Source organism: Carassius gibelio, chromosome B7 (assembly GCF_023724105.1).
Source record: "Carassius gibelio isolate Cgi1373 ecotype wild population from Czech Republic chromosome B7, carGib1.2-hapl.c, whole genome shotgun sequence".
Taxonomy (NCBI): domain Eukaryota; kingdom Metazoa; phylum Chordata; class Actinopteri; order Cypriniformes; family Cyprinidae; genus Carassius; species Carassius gibelio.
The window spans coordinates 25700617-25717824 of NC_068402.1; the positions used below are offsets into that span (position 1 = coordinate 25700617).

Sequence of the window (17208 nt, forward strand, 5' to 3'; positions counted from 1 at the left end):
TTAATTAATTGATACAATGCAATTATTGTGTACATACATGTTTTTACATTGTACTTATTTGAAAACACCATCAATTAAATCAATAATTACACTGTTGACCCTACCTCCACCCCTTAAACTTAACCAAACCTGTCCCTGATCTTTCCCTCAATAACAGCAAAAGTGTTTTATTATGAAGTACATAGTACTTAGAGTCATCTAATAATATAAAGTGGGACCAAAATGACATATGCCAAATATTATATAGCTTGTTACTTGTCTGTTATTTTAGTTCTGTTGAGACCTCTGTTATAGATTATATATTATATTAATGCTTAGATGTTTTTATTTATATATTTTTAATTGTAAAGTTTTATTAAAGTTTATTAAAATTTTAGTTTAAATGAAACTTTGATGTTTCCTTTGCAGCTACCTGACTGTGATGTGTGTGTGTGTGTATACATATGTATACACACACACACACACACACACACACACACAGACATATATATATATATATATATATATATATATATATATATATATATATACATACACACACAATTTATTTAACGTTATTTTTTTTTAATGCCTATCTTTCTTTTTCTTATGCTTAACTATGAAAACCCTGGTACATCTTATGTGCAGTACAGTTTGATAACACTGAGTATTATCTCCAGATAATCTTAAAAACTAAACTTAAATTGAATCCACACTTATTGTATGTCAATCCTGAGAGGAGACGATTTGGTTTGTTGTATAATAATATAACACTCTAACATAAATACATTCCACTGATCTATAATATAGAACATATTATATATAGTCATATATAGATCAGTGATACATTCACACGAAAGGGGTTCAATGATTCTATATGATCGAAGGTTCGAGAGAATACAGGATCAGTGTGTCACAGCAACATTCCAGCGGATGACATCACTGTCTGGGTCACGTGCCTATTATCAGTGAGTACCATAGACTGTATAAAAACTGGTTAGTACCCTCCCTGTCTGCTTCAGAGAGAGAAGGCATGGATATGAACAATGTCCTTGTGTTGAGGAAAACCGATCACAGTCACAGTGCTTGGCACAGCAGCGGGCGATGCCAACAATGCCCCACTGTTCAGTGATCCTAATCATATGCAAGCATACAGTATGGATTATGTTTGGCGGCGAGACTTGAATTCAGACGTATTGTGAAATGTTTGAAGCTCTGATGATTGTTTACTCTGTCTGGTTGAAGCTGTGTGTCGTGGGACAGTAGCGGTTAACAGAATGAAAACCCTCCAGGTGATGAATAGCAAGAACCTCGCTGTCAAGCCAACGACTATGAAGATCAGCTTTTTTTAATGATTCTGGAAATCATTACAGGAAATGATAAAAAGACAACTGCGTTCTGTAGACAACGCCACTTTTATTTGAAACACTGTAAATCAAAGTGCCATTTAATACTACTGCACAGACGCATACAGCACCAACAGTACGACACGTTTGGGTTGAATCTGTCCGAGGCAGATGCTTTAATGTGTCAGTGATTTCAGAAACAGACATTGCTGCTGGAGGGGAAGTGAGATGCTCTTCTCTAGATCCTAGAGGTCTTTCAGGCTGGTGCTACATCAAGGAGAGTCACTTATTTCTACACATGTTCTGCATGCTCATTAAAAAACGTTCAGATCAACAGAAGAACAGGACCAGCATCTCTCGCTCTCTTTACTGTATACTAAAAAAGAAGGAAAAATAATAAAATCACACTGCACTCTTCATTTGATCAAACAGGAGAGTTCATGGTACAAAAAAGTACTTCAATGTTGAAAAGGTGAGCAGTACAAAGTGTTGTTGTAATGTTATTGAAATGAAGACCTCTATTATTTAACACCGTGACAGCACTGTATGATTTACAAAAATAAAAACTAAAATATAAAAAAATGAGACTCGTTCATTTGCGGTCTCATTGTTAAAAGTAAGCTGCATATTAGTCAATAAATATATATCGTCTACATATATATGTATTTTATAGTGATTTAATAAATTATGACAGTGGTATAGCAAGCTTTGGCAAATAGTAATAAAATGGTTAGTGTTCATTTAAAGGGATAGTTCACTCAAAAATGAAAGTTCTTTCATCGTTTACTCATCCTAATGTCGTTATAGATCTGTAAGACTTTCTCTTTCATCTTCGAAAACACAAAGACAAATATTTTTAGGCTATATTGAAAGTCCATTCTCACAAAACTAAAAGAAATATGCAGTTTAATCCTAGTCTTCTAGAGACATGATCTATGATGAAGAAATTTCATTTAGGCTTTAATACACTGAACAACACATACATAGTTAATAAAAGCCTGAAGTGCATCTGTTCATCAAATAACGTGATCATGTCTCTTCACAGGATTTGGATTACACCACTCGGTTTATATGAATTACTTTTATTATGTCTGTGAACATTTTGAAGAATGAAGCTTTCCATGGAGGGACGGAAATCTCTCAGGTTTCATTAAAAACATCTTCACTTGTGTTCTGAAGATGAATGAAACGTAATGGGTTTGTGATTAACCGATGATTAATTTTGGGTAACTATCCCTTTATTATATGCATTTAGCTATGTAAGTTCCTTATTGAAGAGTTCAGCTTGACTGATATCAAATATAACGTTCCTTTGAAAAATATCTTCCAGACCAGCTAATGAAGAAGATGCAGTCGTTTGGAGACGAGGAAGATAATATGTGCACATTAAAATGTTTCAGTGCATTTAACAGCTTATGTTTGATCACTGGCCGTTTGACTAGAGTGACGCGTTACACACGAAGCATCTCTGAACCACACTACAGAATTAAACACATGGAGAGTTTATTAAGATTTCCAACATGAGCATTTGCGATTCGTGTTTCCTCAGCTTCCCTTAAATGATGTTGGCAAATCCCACTTTGACTCATTATGAAGGTCTGAGGCACTACAGCGAGAGCATGCTGAGACGGGGGCTGCGTTTCCTTCACGGCTCAGGCACATGTGGAGATCCCACTTCTAGAGGAGTGCCGGGGTGAGGGAGGGTCCCCGGGCTTCCCCTCCACACGTCCAGTGTTTCCTGTGTATCAAAGAACTCATCGGGCTCCTCCGGGGTGAGCGGGGTCTGGGCACTGGAGCCGGCCTCTGAGCTGCTCTCTCTGAGCTCCAGGAGCACAGGCAGGGAGTCGGACAGCCTACAGAAGGACTCTGATGAGCTGGGCTCATCGGGGGCCGGACTTGGCGCTTCATCACAGAAGGGGCTCTCTGTAAGACACTGGCCTGCAGAGTCTGTGCTGTCCACTGCTATTTGACTGGGTCTCTCCAGGATGGGGGATGGCACTGACGGGTGGGGGTCCTCGGAGGGGAGGCTGGTTTCAGACGTGGAGGACACGCAGTGGCTGTTGTTGTGAGGGGCCGGGTGGGTCTCCTCACTGCTCTGCGGGGTGAGGGTGATCTTCTCACTGAAGCTGAAGCGTGGGGAGGTGTCAGCCGTCGTGGGAGACGAGGGGCCGGCGCTTGACACTGTACTGGAGGGACCACTGCTGTCTGCACAGAGACATACACGCAAACACGCATATTATTTGGCTCATTTTACAAAAGAAGTGTCATTTGTGTCTCGCGCGTGCATGTGTGTATATGTAATTACTTTAACAATGAATAGTTTATGCCAACTTTGTTTCTAAACATTCTTCTAAATGCATCAACAAAAATCCAGTTACTTTCTTTTGATTTGAATTTTAATTCATCATGAGAAATGCCTTTTTTTTTGCTGTTTTTACTGCTTCTTGCTGTAACGGCAAATACAGACATTTTGATAAAGAAATATATGAAAATTAAGAACTAGAATTTTTTCTATTTGCATTTTTGTGAATTTTAGTGACCATATTATTACAATTAATTAAAGCTGTGACCCGAATTAGCATGTCACCCATCGTGTTTTCTCTGTTGAAAGTCAGCAGGACTCTGTAATTCTAACTTGTGAAAAAGACATACACTTTAGCATACAGCACTATCGAATACTTCTTAAAGAAATGATTTACTTTTTAATGTAGTTTAATGTAGTGCGAACTGAATGTACCATTTTAGGACACTTAAATGCATGCCAACTGCAAATAAATAAAAATGTATTGTAGTTTAAATGGTAACACTTTAGGGACCAATTCTCACTATTAACTAGTTGCTTATTAGCATGCCTATTATTAACATATTGTCTGTTTATTCTAGATCCCAAATCCATCCCAGTACCTACATTTTACTATCGTCCTTAACTATTAATAAGCAGCAAATTAGGAGTTTATTGAGGCTAGTCATAGTTAATGGATTGTTAATAGTGAGAATTGGACTTTTAAATAAAGTGTAACAGTTTAGATTAATATTAAATGCAATTATTTGGACTTTAGAGTGCTTTTTAGAACCACTAATAATTAAACCATAATTGTGTTGTCTATAAAACATGCTGTACTGATAAGCAATTAGGGTTAAATATACTGTTATGTCTATCAAAACGTATGTCATGCATTTAAATATATTTGTAATTAGAAATTAGAAATGAAGCTTCAAGTTGGTACTTTTAAAATATGTTAACTTTAAATGTAATTTTAATGTTACGCACTAGTTAAAATTATAATCAAGCACTTTACATGTGCCTTAGGAAACAAAGTAAGTGCACTTCTTTAAAGCCTGTCAAAAGATTAATAAAACTTAACGAATTAAAATACACATTACACACACTTTTCACACACCGTCAGGAAAGTGTACTTTCTGTGAAAAGACTTAAGTAGACTTTTTATTTCATTAATACAGCATTATCTGCAAGAACAGTTTTTTAAAATATACTATTCAGATTTGAAGTGCTCTACAAGTGCACAAGTCTGACTTTTTTTTTTTCCCGAAGGGGGCTTCAATACAAGTCATAGCCATATTTTTCACCACTTTACTGTTGTGGATAAAATATTAGCAATGTTACCAAACAACAAAGTTTATTTAATTAGCAGAAGACTTGTCATGTCAAATAAAACGGTCAACCCCTTTACTGTCAACATTTGTTGAAGGCATAATTTTATCAACATACAAATTCATGAATTTGTTATTTGTTACCACTTAAATATCAATTGTACACCTGATCCATGCAACATATGTAGCATGTGTTTGCAGAATGACTGCTGAGAGAGCTTTCTCCATGTGAAGTAGATAAGGGCAGCAGTACTCACACCAGGGCGGCCGATCAGAGCGCTGGCGCAGTGAAACAGAGGAGGACAGCACTCTATGAGGGATGTAAGAGTCCCCTGTGGGCTGGTTCTGGGAGTCAAACATAGCTGAGAGAGCTACAGGAGGAGAGGCAAACACACATACAGTTAGGACACTGGTGCATCAAAACAACTGAAACTGACCTAAAACTGTCCTAATGTTAGAGTGGTGCTATGGGCATTACCTCTGGTTGTCCTGGTGTGGGAATCTCCTGCATTCTCACACACAGTCGTCAGGAACTCGTTGACTTGCTTGAGTGAGAGTGAGTTATGGAGGGTCTCCAGGGGGTAGATGGAGGGCACCATGGAGCAGCCTTCAAAACCTGCAGAAGAGAGAAGTGATGAGAGAAGACAGCCCTCTATCCAGACATCAGTATGCACCCAGAGTGACACAGCAGTCTATCACCACCGAACCAGTGTCAGTAGACATTCCACCTACTGCCAAACAGAACCACAGTCACGGGTGGGAGACATTCAGATACACTCTACACACACACACACACAAACAAAACCACCACTTCCTCTTCATTCGAGACTTGTTGTGTATTACTGTACATAGGAATTCTAGATCTACATTTAAAAGTTATACAGTTAGTAGTGTCACACTCTCACACACAACTTTAAGTAAAACCAAAAAGTTCCTTTAATTAGTTGTTAGTCTCTATGCATTTATTTTAGTTAAAAAAAACAAACTCTTAATGTAGATTAAAGCAACACACATAAATTAGGAGGGAGCTGGCAAAATCAATAATAATAAAAACAGGAATCAATGTGAATATTGCACCAGTGGATCATCATGTAATCGGAGCATGAATTTTATAAAAGATGACAATGAATCACTTATGACTTTTACTTATGAAAAAGACCCTGTACCCTGGAGAATGGAATTAAAAAAATAATAATAATAACAATGTGCATGTGTGATTATGTATGAAGTAATAGAGGTTTTATTTAAATATTGTTGAAAAAAGTACAAATTGAAAAATCACTGTTGGAAGAGAGAATAACAATGTCTTATTTTGAAAATCCCTGGAAGCCTGTGGCATGCAAGTCAGTCATGTTTTGACACGTCAGAGAGCCGATGTGACTGTAAGCTGACACAGTTGCAATCAGATGCCACACCACACACCCAACACACAGCAGTGACAGATCACTCTTAATAACACTCCAGCCTCTTCTGTACAGAGCACTGAATTTGACATCTTTAAATCTGTTCTGTTCTCTGTAGAAATATTTGAAAAGTTTTGAAGTGCCAAACAAGAGTACTTTTTTAATTTATGAATTCAATCTGGCTGGGACCTTTAACAAAAGTCATTTACAATCTTTTTTATGGTGAAATTAATTTCTCTCAAAAAGTCTGAAATATCACCTAAATGTAAAAACTTTTTTTTTTTTTTTTGGTAAATGATTCTGTTTTCTTTTATTGCGAGAGGAACTGAAAGAACTACAGTACCATTCAAAAGTTTGAGGTTGGTAAGATTTTTAATGTTTTTTTAAGTCTATTTTGCTCAACAATTTTGTATTTATTTGATCATAAGTACTGTAAAAACAGCAATATTGTAAAATGTTATTACAATTAAAAATAACTGATTTCAATTTTAATATATTTTTCAAAGTAATATTCCTTTGATGGCAAAGCTGAATTTTCAGCAGCAGTGTCACATATGCTAATTTGGTCCTCCAAAAACATTTCCTATTATTATAGGATTGTTTGATGGATGGAAAGTTTATTTTATTAACTTTTTTGTTTGTTTGTTTTTAAATAGAACTGACTCATAACATTAAGAAATACTTTGACACTTTTTATCCATCCTTGATAAATAAAAGTTAAAATATCTTAATAAGTAAACCTTACTGACCCCAAATATTAAAACAGTCTTGTACGTTCCGAAAAAGAAAACAGCTCAGGAGGTAAATTAAAGGAAATTTAATTTTAAAAAGTATACATTTTAAATAAATAAAAAATTTAGTTAAACCCAAAACCCAAGATTAATTAAGATTATTTAGTATTAACCTAATATCCCCAAAAAAACATCCTACATAAACTTCAATATGCTAAAAAAAGAAAAAGCATGCTGCTTTTCCCAAAACACAAGCATGCTTCAAACAGCAGAGGCACTATAGAGCAAAGCTAAGGCGGCTGTGGTAGTGGCCATTACTGCAGTCACGGCACAGCAGGGCATGGAGGGACCTCCGCAGGGCTGACCGTAGAGGTACTCTAGTGGGTCCTGGCCAGAGATTAACCAGTTGCGGAAGAGGCGGAGATGGTAGGAGCACTGATGGAGGTGGTGGGCATAAGCACTGTCCAAACAGAACGGGTGGCCAATTTTGGGGTCGTTGGAAAAGCGCCTCAGCAGCTGGGCTACCTGGTGCTCTTCCAGGGGTTCTGAGGAAGAAGAGGCAGAGCAGGGAAGAGAAGAGAAGAGAAGAGTGGGGAGTAGGGGGTTTGAAAAGCAGACGGGTGAGGGCATGGGTTCTCATAGTGGACAGTGATTACCCCTTCGTTACTTCGCATGCTCTCAGAAAAACTCTCCACAACAGGTCTCACGGGGTTACAGACACTTCTCCATATCTAAACACATCTAAATAAAGAGGAGTTAGCCTGAGCGACTGGCCACCAGCACATAATCCCAAGCAGACACACAGCATCAAGTCCATTGTAGTCCACAGCCTTCATTCACAAACAATGTACTGTGCAGAGGAAACCAGGAGTACCATCTCCTGGGGTCAACATCCATCGATTAAGGCACAAGACCACAAGGGATTCAAGGAAGTCACTATACACAGAAATGGTCTACATAACCACACAGACATCTAGAACTTCAAAACAAAAACTACTGTTCTTTCAGCATGCATATGGCCACTGTATCGACCTGATTGAATTAAAGCTTGTTTGTTGTTGTTTCATACTTTTAGATACGCTGCCGTTTGTAAATGCTACTGCTTCTGTTAGCTTTTAATATACGGTTTTATTCTGATTAAAGCTTTAATACAGCACAGTGACTGTGTGCGTCCATGTATAACGCTTCTCATTGCTTTGTAAAAATAAGTCTATAAATGGAAGTTTGTTGGAGCTGATCTGACGATCTGAGAGAGAGAGAGAGAGAGAGAGAGACGCAGAGCAGGGGGACGCGAGGAACAGGATTGAGAACCGCTGCTTTAGAAGATTGGTTTTGAAACTTGTGAATCCATTAAAAGCGTTAGAAGACAGAATCGCGATTCATATGTACAGATTTTGTGTACCCCTAGTTTTCTCCTCCTCTTCTCTAAAGCAGCAGAACATGGCCTTGCCCCCTTTGTTGTGTGTTCCAGGGGGCGGCGTTTATCTGGGTTCATGACGCAACGGACCTGGGAAGAAGCTCGTTGCAGTCCCTTACCAGCCTTTTTTTGTAGGCATTAAACTACCAGAATTGTATAATCTCTGTAAGCATTTTTTCCGATATTGTTTATGCTCAAACAGCAACATTACACATTAACATTAAAAAAGTAAAATCGCAATCAACCACCCCCTTTAAATAATAAAGATATTTAAATTTAAATTGTAATAATATTACAGTTCAACAGTATTTCGATCAAATAAATACAGCCTTAGAGAGAATAAAAGACTTAATCTTACTAAGCCCAAACTTGAACGCAAGTGTAAAGGCCATTTTTATAGATGTTTAGCATAACCACCACTTTTGGTAATTTTGCTGATTGTTACAAATATAGATTTTTTTTTCTGTCTATTTCAGTTTCAGTTTCAATAATTTGAAAATATTACAAAACGAATTATTCCATTTGCACACGTTTTGTTGTAGAAGTTGTTAATAAATGCAATTTATAAGGGAAAATGTATTTAACAGTTGATGTGATTAAAAAACGTGCACACATGAGTTTTATCAGATTAACAGTATGTCATTAAATCATAACCAATGCTTCCAACATATATCATACCGTGTATTTTCCGTTTAATCGAGTCAGATAATTATATTTGCTATACCCTCTACACCTACACCTTGCAAACATTTAAGATTTTTACATTTGAATAAAGACATTCTACAGTCTCTTTATAAAGCCGTTTTATAATGTGTACCATTGGGAGGTGCCCACAATGTAGATGATTACAGGTTTAACTATCCTCGTGGGAACATCTGATCCCCACCTGACCCGTACATGTGCACACATTACCAGGAAAACACACAAATGTATAATTAAGCAATTCAAAGACATGAAGGTAAAAAGCCTATCTCAAAAACTACAGAAACATAATTAGGTTGGACGAAAGGCTCCTACGTGAGAGGTTTTGAGAGCTGGGTGGCTTGGAATGTGTGGTGGGTGTTGTGTGTGGGATCTGGCAGGGAATGGGGATTGTGTAGGTGGATCAGGGACCATCTTCAAGCTCTGCCTGAGATGTACTGAACACATACAGAACTGTGTCCAGATATCCCTACAGTACAGAACACACTGCAGTAATTCACAGCACTTCACAAGCGCTTCTTTTGCATTGCTCTCGACCTTTGTTATCACCTACATTCAGGTTCGTTTATGGTAGACAACATCTCCGGACATCCCCTCGATCACAACATATGAAAGCCCGAGAGAGAAAACCCTGAAAATCTTAACCCATACAACATCAACATGCAGTTTATACACAGCACATGTGTCTATCAATAAAGTGTAGATAACTATAAAAGACACCGGCTAGTTAATCTTTATCTGCAAGTGCGGCAGGTTGTTTTATTCATATAGACTGAAGATGTCGATTTCAATTTAAAAGAAGTCTTTGTGGCATTTTAGATTTTAAGCTGCTTCCCATGAAGAAGAATCAAGGGGAAACGGAGTAAAACACTCCTTGGCTGCATAGCTCAACATTTACAAATCTATAATTCTCAACAACATTCATTCTAAATAAAACTGGTGAGAGGATCGATGGAGTAAAAGAGTGACAGGTGAGCCATTGGCCTGTGAACTATCACTTTCTGCTACAGTTAAATACAGTGAAAAACACTGTCCAACAGTACCAGAGCAATGACAACTGTTGACAGGGGAAGGGTTCTTGACTGGTGTCCAGCAGTGGCTCAGATTCACTGTCTTGAGCATCTATTCAGTATTGTATTGCAAAAAAAAAGAAATCAGTAGTACTTAACCTTATATTACAAACTAAATCTTATTTCAATAAAATATTACAACTTGTTTGCAAAGAATATATCTTGAATGAACATTTTTCACAGTGCACTGTCAAATTGTTTTAATTAAATTACATATATGTTCTTACACACTACTGTTCAAAAGTTTATTTTTTTTATGTTTTTAAGGGCTATTATAGTGACCAAAGCTGCATTTATTTGATCAAAAATACAAAAATATTGTGAAAAATCATTAAAATTTAAAATAACCCTTTTCTTTTTTATATCATAAAATGTAATTTATTCTGTTGATGGAGAACTGAATTTTCAGCAGCCATTATTTTATTCTTGAATCTCCCATGATCCTTTAGAAATCTGGAAACTGGTTCTTGAGACACATTTTTTATTATTAACATTAAGACTATGCTGCATAATATTTTCGAGGAAACTATGATAACATTTTAGGATTATTTCATAAACAAAGCAACATTTATTTAAAATAAAAATATTTTATAACATTATAAAATATATACTATCACTTTCATTCAGAAAGCATGCTTCGATCAAAAGTATTAATTTCTTTCAAGAAAAAAAAAAATCTACTGACCCCAAACTTTTGAACGGTAGTGTATCTTATTTAATTTTGCTTCCCAAATGTAAAAGAAGACAAAAATACTGATTAAGAACTAGATTTTTTTTGCAGTGTAATACACCCACCTTCCCACAGACGTGTGCACATACAGTCACAGGAAACAAACACGTGCTTAAACTCATTCCCACAAACAGTCATCCGTTACTGATTAACACTGGGTGAGGGTGAGGGTGACAGATGTCCGCAGGAGGCTACAGATAGTGATAGTGGTGGATATTTAAAATGGATGGTTAAAAAGTTGATGAAACTAGAGAGGTCGAAGGAAACATGAAATCACGTCAAAACAGAAGAACATTTCCGAAATGAAAAAGAGTTTTCCACTGACATGCAAAACAAAGGGAGGTGGAGGAAGTGGAAATATACTTGAAGAGAAGCAGACGTACCATTAGTCGGATGCTTTGCAAACGACACAGAAAATCGCTTTACTGCCGGCATAGACAACAACTCTGAGGAAATAAAAAAGGTCACTAGAGTTACCATATTTTACAGCACACCTGTAAAGGATGGGGATGGTGTTACAGAGCTGAAGGTGTGAGACTGGCAAGGATAGAAGGGTGACTGAGGGGTTTTCTACTGTGACTACAGACAGAAGGCAGAAGAGCAGCATTTAGTGTCTTAATACTTTTAGCTAAAGAGTGAGAATGTTCCTTATTATGTGGAAGTTAGATGTTAATCTCACAGATGGGTTCACTGAGGCCATGGCCGTAGCCAGCTGTGAGGTCACCGAGGTCCGGACCTCGGTAAATTTTTCATGTTCGAAAATAAAATTTGCTCTCTGATTGACTAATTTGCTGCCAGACTCCTCATATGAATGTCTGCATGTATAATTCATAATGTTTAGCGTCTGTGGTATGAAAATGATCGATGCGAGATGCTTCCGAAGTGAACGAGTCTTCAGAGAGTTGTGAGCGAGAGCGCGAGACGCAGCCAGCTCCATCTATTATAAGCTTTTTTAACTTGTTTTTGTATTATAAGTGTTTTTTTTTACTTTATTTTTTATTTCATTTATTTATAGGTTTTTGTTTATTTTAATAGCAACATTGTATCGCCGGCATTAGTCTGGCAGTTATCAAAAAAGTGCAAATAGCTATAGATTTTATTTATACTATGTTAAAATATCAGGATTTTCTGCTACTTATTTATAATATACTTACTTCAAATAGTGGCAATTATCTGCACCTCAGTATTGTAGTACATTATAAAACAGTATGCAATAATAACTTAATGAGTCTAATTAAATGGATGCCACCTTATTGGGACAATAAATCCCTCCCTACACCTACCCTTATCTTTTTGATTGATTACTTAATTGTTATGGAAAATAAATGCTTTTCTGATATGATTAGCAACTTGAAGAGTTGGATTCGAACCCAGGTCAATCACGTCAAAATATGTATGACACACATTTTGCCTTCTGCGCCACTGGGGCTGACTGTCAGAGATTGTCTTTTGTAATCCTGACTATCCAAAAACAACACGATTTGTGGGCAATATGTATGTTTGCATGCATAATAAACAACTGATAAAATTATCCACCCCAAAAATATAGTATTAACAAACTTTTTGCAATAAACAGGGTATGATTTTAAAATGAGCATCTCTCCAAAAACATCTAAATATCTGTGTGTTATCTCAAGTGTTAGAGTATATAATTAGTTGTATTTATAGGGGTTATTAGTTAGTTGTATTTATAGGGGTTATTAGTTAGTTGTATTTATAGGGGTCCATAATAAGGGGGTTATTATAGAAACCCCCCGGACCTCAATAATTTTCGAAGCCTGGCTACGGCCATGACTGAGGCTATTCCTAGCTCAGGTAGAGAAAATAAACCCTTAAATAAAAATAAAATTCAAAAGACAATGACAATAAGAGGACAGATTTTTATCCTAACTGCTTAAATGTCTTCACAGAGTTGCCACAGTAAATTAGTGGATCTATTTATAACACTTTGGCTGCGGTAATATTTTTGGGCACTTCTCTACTATAAATACAGATGCCATCTTATCAGACGTCATCTCTGAGAACAAACAAAATGGCGGACAGAGGCATGAAAAGCTGGAGATGGTCCGATCGACCCCTCACTTCTGTAATATAAGCAGCTCTGAGAGGCTGTAGTGTAACAGCACATGCCTTCACAGGACACAAGCACACACAACAGTGAAGACAGAGACTGGGGATTGTGCTAGATGACCGATGACAGTCCTAGAGACCAGCCACAGATTTTAACGGAAGCTAATAAGGTTAAATGAACAGGCTCATGTATAAGACAGCAACAAATGAGAGAGTAGAGTTAACTGCAAAACGGCAGCAAACAAAACAAGACACAGGAAATGGGGACTAAAATGGGGAGAACTCCAAACAATGTCACACTGACACCTTGTGGACAAAAGGTTTCACCACGAGCGAACTACAAACTGAACATTCTGGAAGGAATGGGGATGTGAGGGACAATTTGTCAATGCAATTTCAGATAAGATTTCAAATTAGGGTTAAATCCAAAGCTAATGGCCACGTATCAAATTTAGTAATAATTTTAATAGCCAAATAATGGATCACACTGAAAAAATAAGATTCAGTTCATTAACATTACGTATCATGACTAACAATGACCAGTCTTTTTAACATTATGTATTAGTTTAGGCTAATGTCATTAATAACTCAACATTCAAATTCATACTGTACATAAGTGATGTTAAATACTTTAAATGTTACAAATGTATTGATAATTCTAGATAAATAAATGAGTACAATTCTGTAAAATTATAATTTTATGTTAGCTACTGCACTGATTAGTGTTAAAGGGATAGTTCACACAAAAATGTAGTTGATGTTTAATTGCTTACCCCCGGGGCATCCAAGATGTAGGTGACTTTGTTTCTTCAGTAGAACACAAACTGAGATTTTTAACTGAAACCGTTGCAGTCTATCAGTCATACAATGGAGGTGGATGGGAATCACGACTAAATAAAAAAAAGCAGTGCTACATACAATTAAAAAAAAAAAAAGCAGCAGACAAGTGAGGCATATTCTTCTTCTTGCTTTACAATAGCAGACGTAAAAATGCATTACCACCACCTGTCTCTCAAATGGACCATTGACACTATCTAAAATCTGGTCCATATGAGAGATGGCGGTAATGCACTTATAAGTCTGCGATCCGCTGTAAAGCAATAAGAAGTAGACGCCTCAAGCACCTGCTTTAGAACGCACTCAGGAGAATTCGATCAATTGCACATTGCCTGAATCAGAGGTAAAAAAAAAACACTTTATAAATACTGTTCAGTTTCTTGCACAGACTGATCGTTTTGTGCCTTTACACATCAATGTATCATCACGAGCCGCAGGGTTTAAATTGGTTTTGTTTGTATATGTTTTTTTTAGTTTTATTGTATGTTTTAGCCGTGATTCCCATTCACCTCCATTATATGACTGACAGACTGCAATGGTTTCAGTTTTGGGTGAACTATCCCTTTAACATATATAACCTTACTGTAAAGTGTTACCAAATCAATCGATGTGATACAAATGCAATATACACTACTGTTCAAATGTTTAAGGTCAAAAAGATTTTTTTAAAGAAATGTATCTTTTTTTTCAGCAAGGAAACACTGACAGTAAAGACATTTACAATATCACAAAAGATAATGTATCGCATATACATGATGTTCTTTTGAACTTTCTATTCTTCAAATCCTGAAAAAAAATGTAGCAACGTTTCCACAAAAACATTATATAGCATAATATAGCAGCACAACTGTTTTCAACATTGATAGTAATAAGGAATACTACTTAAGCACCAAATCAGCACATCAGCGCTATTTATAAAGGATCATGTGACAAAAAATTCTTCTTTGCCATAAAATTAATACATTAACTTTTGAAATACATTCTAGACAATAAAAATATCATTTACTGAAAATTTTTAACTTTTCATGTTACATTTCAAAATATTACTGTTTTTACTGAAGAGACTTCTTAAAGAAAATCTTACAGACCTCAAACTTTTGAATGGTGGTGTATCTGAGATTGAATTGTAAAATGTGATCATGTTGCAAAATTCCCTTTATGTAGTAGAAGGCAATAGTTTATATTCAGTTTGCTGTTCACAAAATCTACATTTTTACCATGTTTTTGCTTCAAACTTTTTTGGATTCCTGCAGTGGTACACAAACATATGTTTCCAATTAAATGATGTCAAAAATAAAACACTGCTAACAAAATATGACCAATGACAAGAAACAAAGACATAATTTCTGAAAGACAATGAATGGCACTGTAGACTCCACAAGCTATTGGACACCACACATTCAAGACCATGAAAATGAACCAGACTTGAAATATGAATATGACAGACGAGATCAGGACCTGATGCAACTTAATCCTAAACTCCTACATTACCCACATTTACAGGAAGTGCCCTTCAACTATAGTTTCTACCTTCCAAACTCTATTATATCTATTAGAAAAGGAGCTGAACTGAGCACATACCGTCTTTATAGGTCAAACTGCCCGAGGGGAATTTTTTGCGGTGTGTGCGTGCGTAGTCCTGAAGGTTGGGGGCACTAGAGGAGCCCCCCAGGACGGTGGTGCTGAAGAGACCAGCGCACTGAGACCCTGCAGAGGGGGTTAGATCATGGAATTAGTGTGCACACCAACCACATGCACTTATTCATCAAAACACAGCAGTTACTGCAGAGGGAGTGAGAGGATTATAAAGTCATAATATATGTCTCATGCCAAAACCATTACGGTTTGGCGGACGTCAATGACAAAATCTAATTAACAAAAGACAGAAGCAATGTTCTTGCCAGGGAGATGTTGATTAAAGTAAATCCTTTACATCTATTAGAAGCAATTATGACCAAAAAAACAACAACTATACAATAATTAAACAAATATAGTGAATATGCAGATGAGTATGTGAAATATTCAAGTATTAATGGACATCAGCGTTAACATGTTATTGATAGTTACTATATGATTACACAAATTAATCATTTCAAATGTACAGATAGTTAGGAATAAAACTGACTTCATGCAGGATTATTTCCTCTTTTACACTGTTGTCAAATGTGTTTTATTCCATGCAGAGCTTTCACGTTTTAAAACTGCAGTAAAATCGTGGCACTTTCTTTCATAGGAAACAGCTTTGCGTAAAGATAACAAACTAGACTGTTGTCGGAGATCACAGCACTAGTTTTAAATAGAGCAGAAACTGAATGATCCCTACGAGAGGTCTAAAAATAAAATAAAAAAGCAACCCACTCCCATACAACAAACTCCATCTCTGTCTGGAACCAAAATGTGTATCCACCAATTTCCTTGGTAATGCCAATGAAAGCAGTCAGCTAATGGATTTTACATTCAAAATAACATGCAATATAGTGTTGCTTCGGATTCAAAGGTTGATTTCCTGACACGGGGAAGAGATAAACAGCAGTTGTTGAGGCTGAGTGAGGGACAGACACATGATACCAACCTAATCCGCTCTGCTTCATCTCTGGAGACTGACGTGAGCAGGAGGGGAAGAGGCGATAGCTGCCCCCTTTAGAGGATGAGCTTTCTGACAGGACCTGTGCACACACACAAATGAAGCGCTTTTAAATCATAGTACATAAAACCCAGCCTGACTCTGTCAGTTTGGTACCACAGAGATTCAGAAAAGTATATTTAAAGCACACTGTACAACGGTTGGCATAGTAGGTGGCTGAGTGTGATACCTCCATGGAGCCAGTCTTGCGATTCCGGATCAGAGGGGATTTCCTCTGGGAGCTGATGGTCTCTAAAAGGGGCAAAGCGCGGTCAGGCTCATCTCGTATGAGATTTTCCAAACTTCCAGGGTCTGTTTGCTTCTGATCATTCTGTGTGAACACACACAAGCATAGACGTGAAAATATCAGCAAATGAACCTAGATATTATTAGCTGAATAAAACTAATGCAATACACAATGACAACACAGAACAAAGAAAAGTTTGTATACTTCAGCAGAGGCTGGTCGGAAGCCAAATCCCATCGGAGCGCTCTCCTCCTCAGATACTTTGACCCCAGGGCTGAAATGCAGTTCCACATGGAAGCGCTCTTCAGAGGATGGGTCCTGAGTTAACACAATAACAGAGTTGTCACATTTCTTTGAAGTACTCTGTTGAGACTGCACAGTCCCCACTCAACCATAAAACATTGGCCAGCTCAGTTATTACAGTTCACTTATGTTTATTCT

At 36.9% G+C, this 17208-nt stretch overlaps 1 protein-coding gene across 7 annotated transcripts in view; it reads right to left on the reverse strand.

The window, feature by feature from the left end:
- Window positions 1-1375: 1375 nt before the first annotated feature.
- LOC127961674 (inositol hexakisphosphate and diphosphoinositol-pentakisphosphate kinase 2-like) overlaps window positions 1376-17208 on the reverse strand; it is a 30515-nt gene continuing 14682 nt past the window's right edge. The window contains exons 23-32 of one of the 7 annotated variants that reach the window (XM_052560897.1): window positions 16972-17085; window positions 16711-16851; window positions 16470-16563; window positions 15479-15604; window positions 15115-15144; window positions 11374-11436; window positions 7437-7616; window positions 5416-5553; window positions 5195-5308; window positions 1376-3530 (exon numbers count right to left, since the gene is read on the reverse strand). In XM_052560897.1, the coding sequence (XP_052416857.1) occupies window positions 2971-3530; window positions 5195-5308; window positions 5416-5553; window positions 7437-7616; window positions 11374-11436; window positions 15115-15144; window positions 15479-15604; window positions 16470-16563; window positions 16711-16851; window positions 16972-17085 (1560 nt within the window). In that variant the 3' untranslated portion in view covers window positions 1376-2970. The remainder of the gene's footprint in view (window positions 3531-5194; window positions 5309-5415; window positions 5554-7436; window positions 7617-11373; window positions 11437-15114; window positions 15145-15478; window positions 15605-16469; window positions 16564-16710; window positions 16852-16971; window positions 17086-17208) is intronic. The other 6 variants (XM_052560898.1, XM_052560900.1, XM_052560899.1 and 3 more) reach the window with 6 other exon arrangements.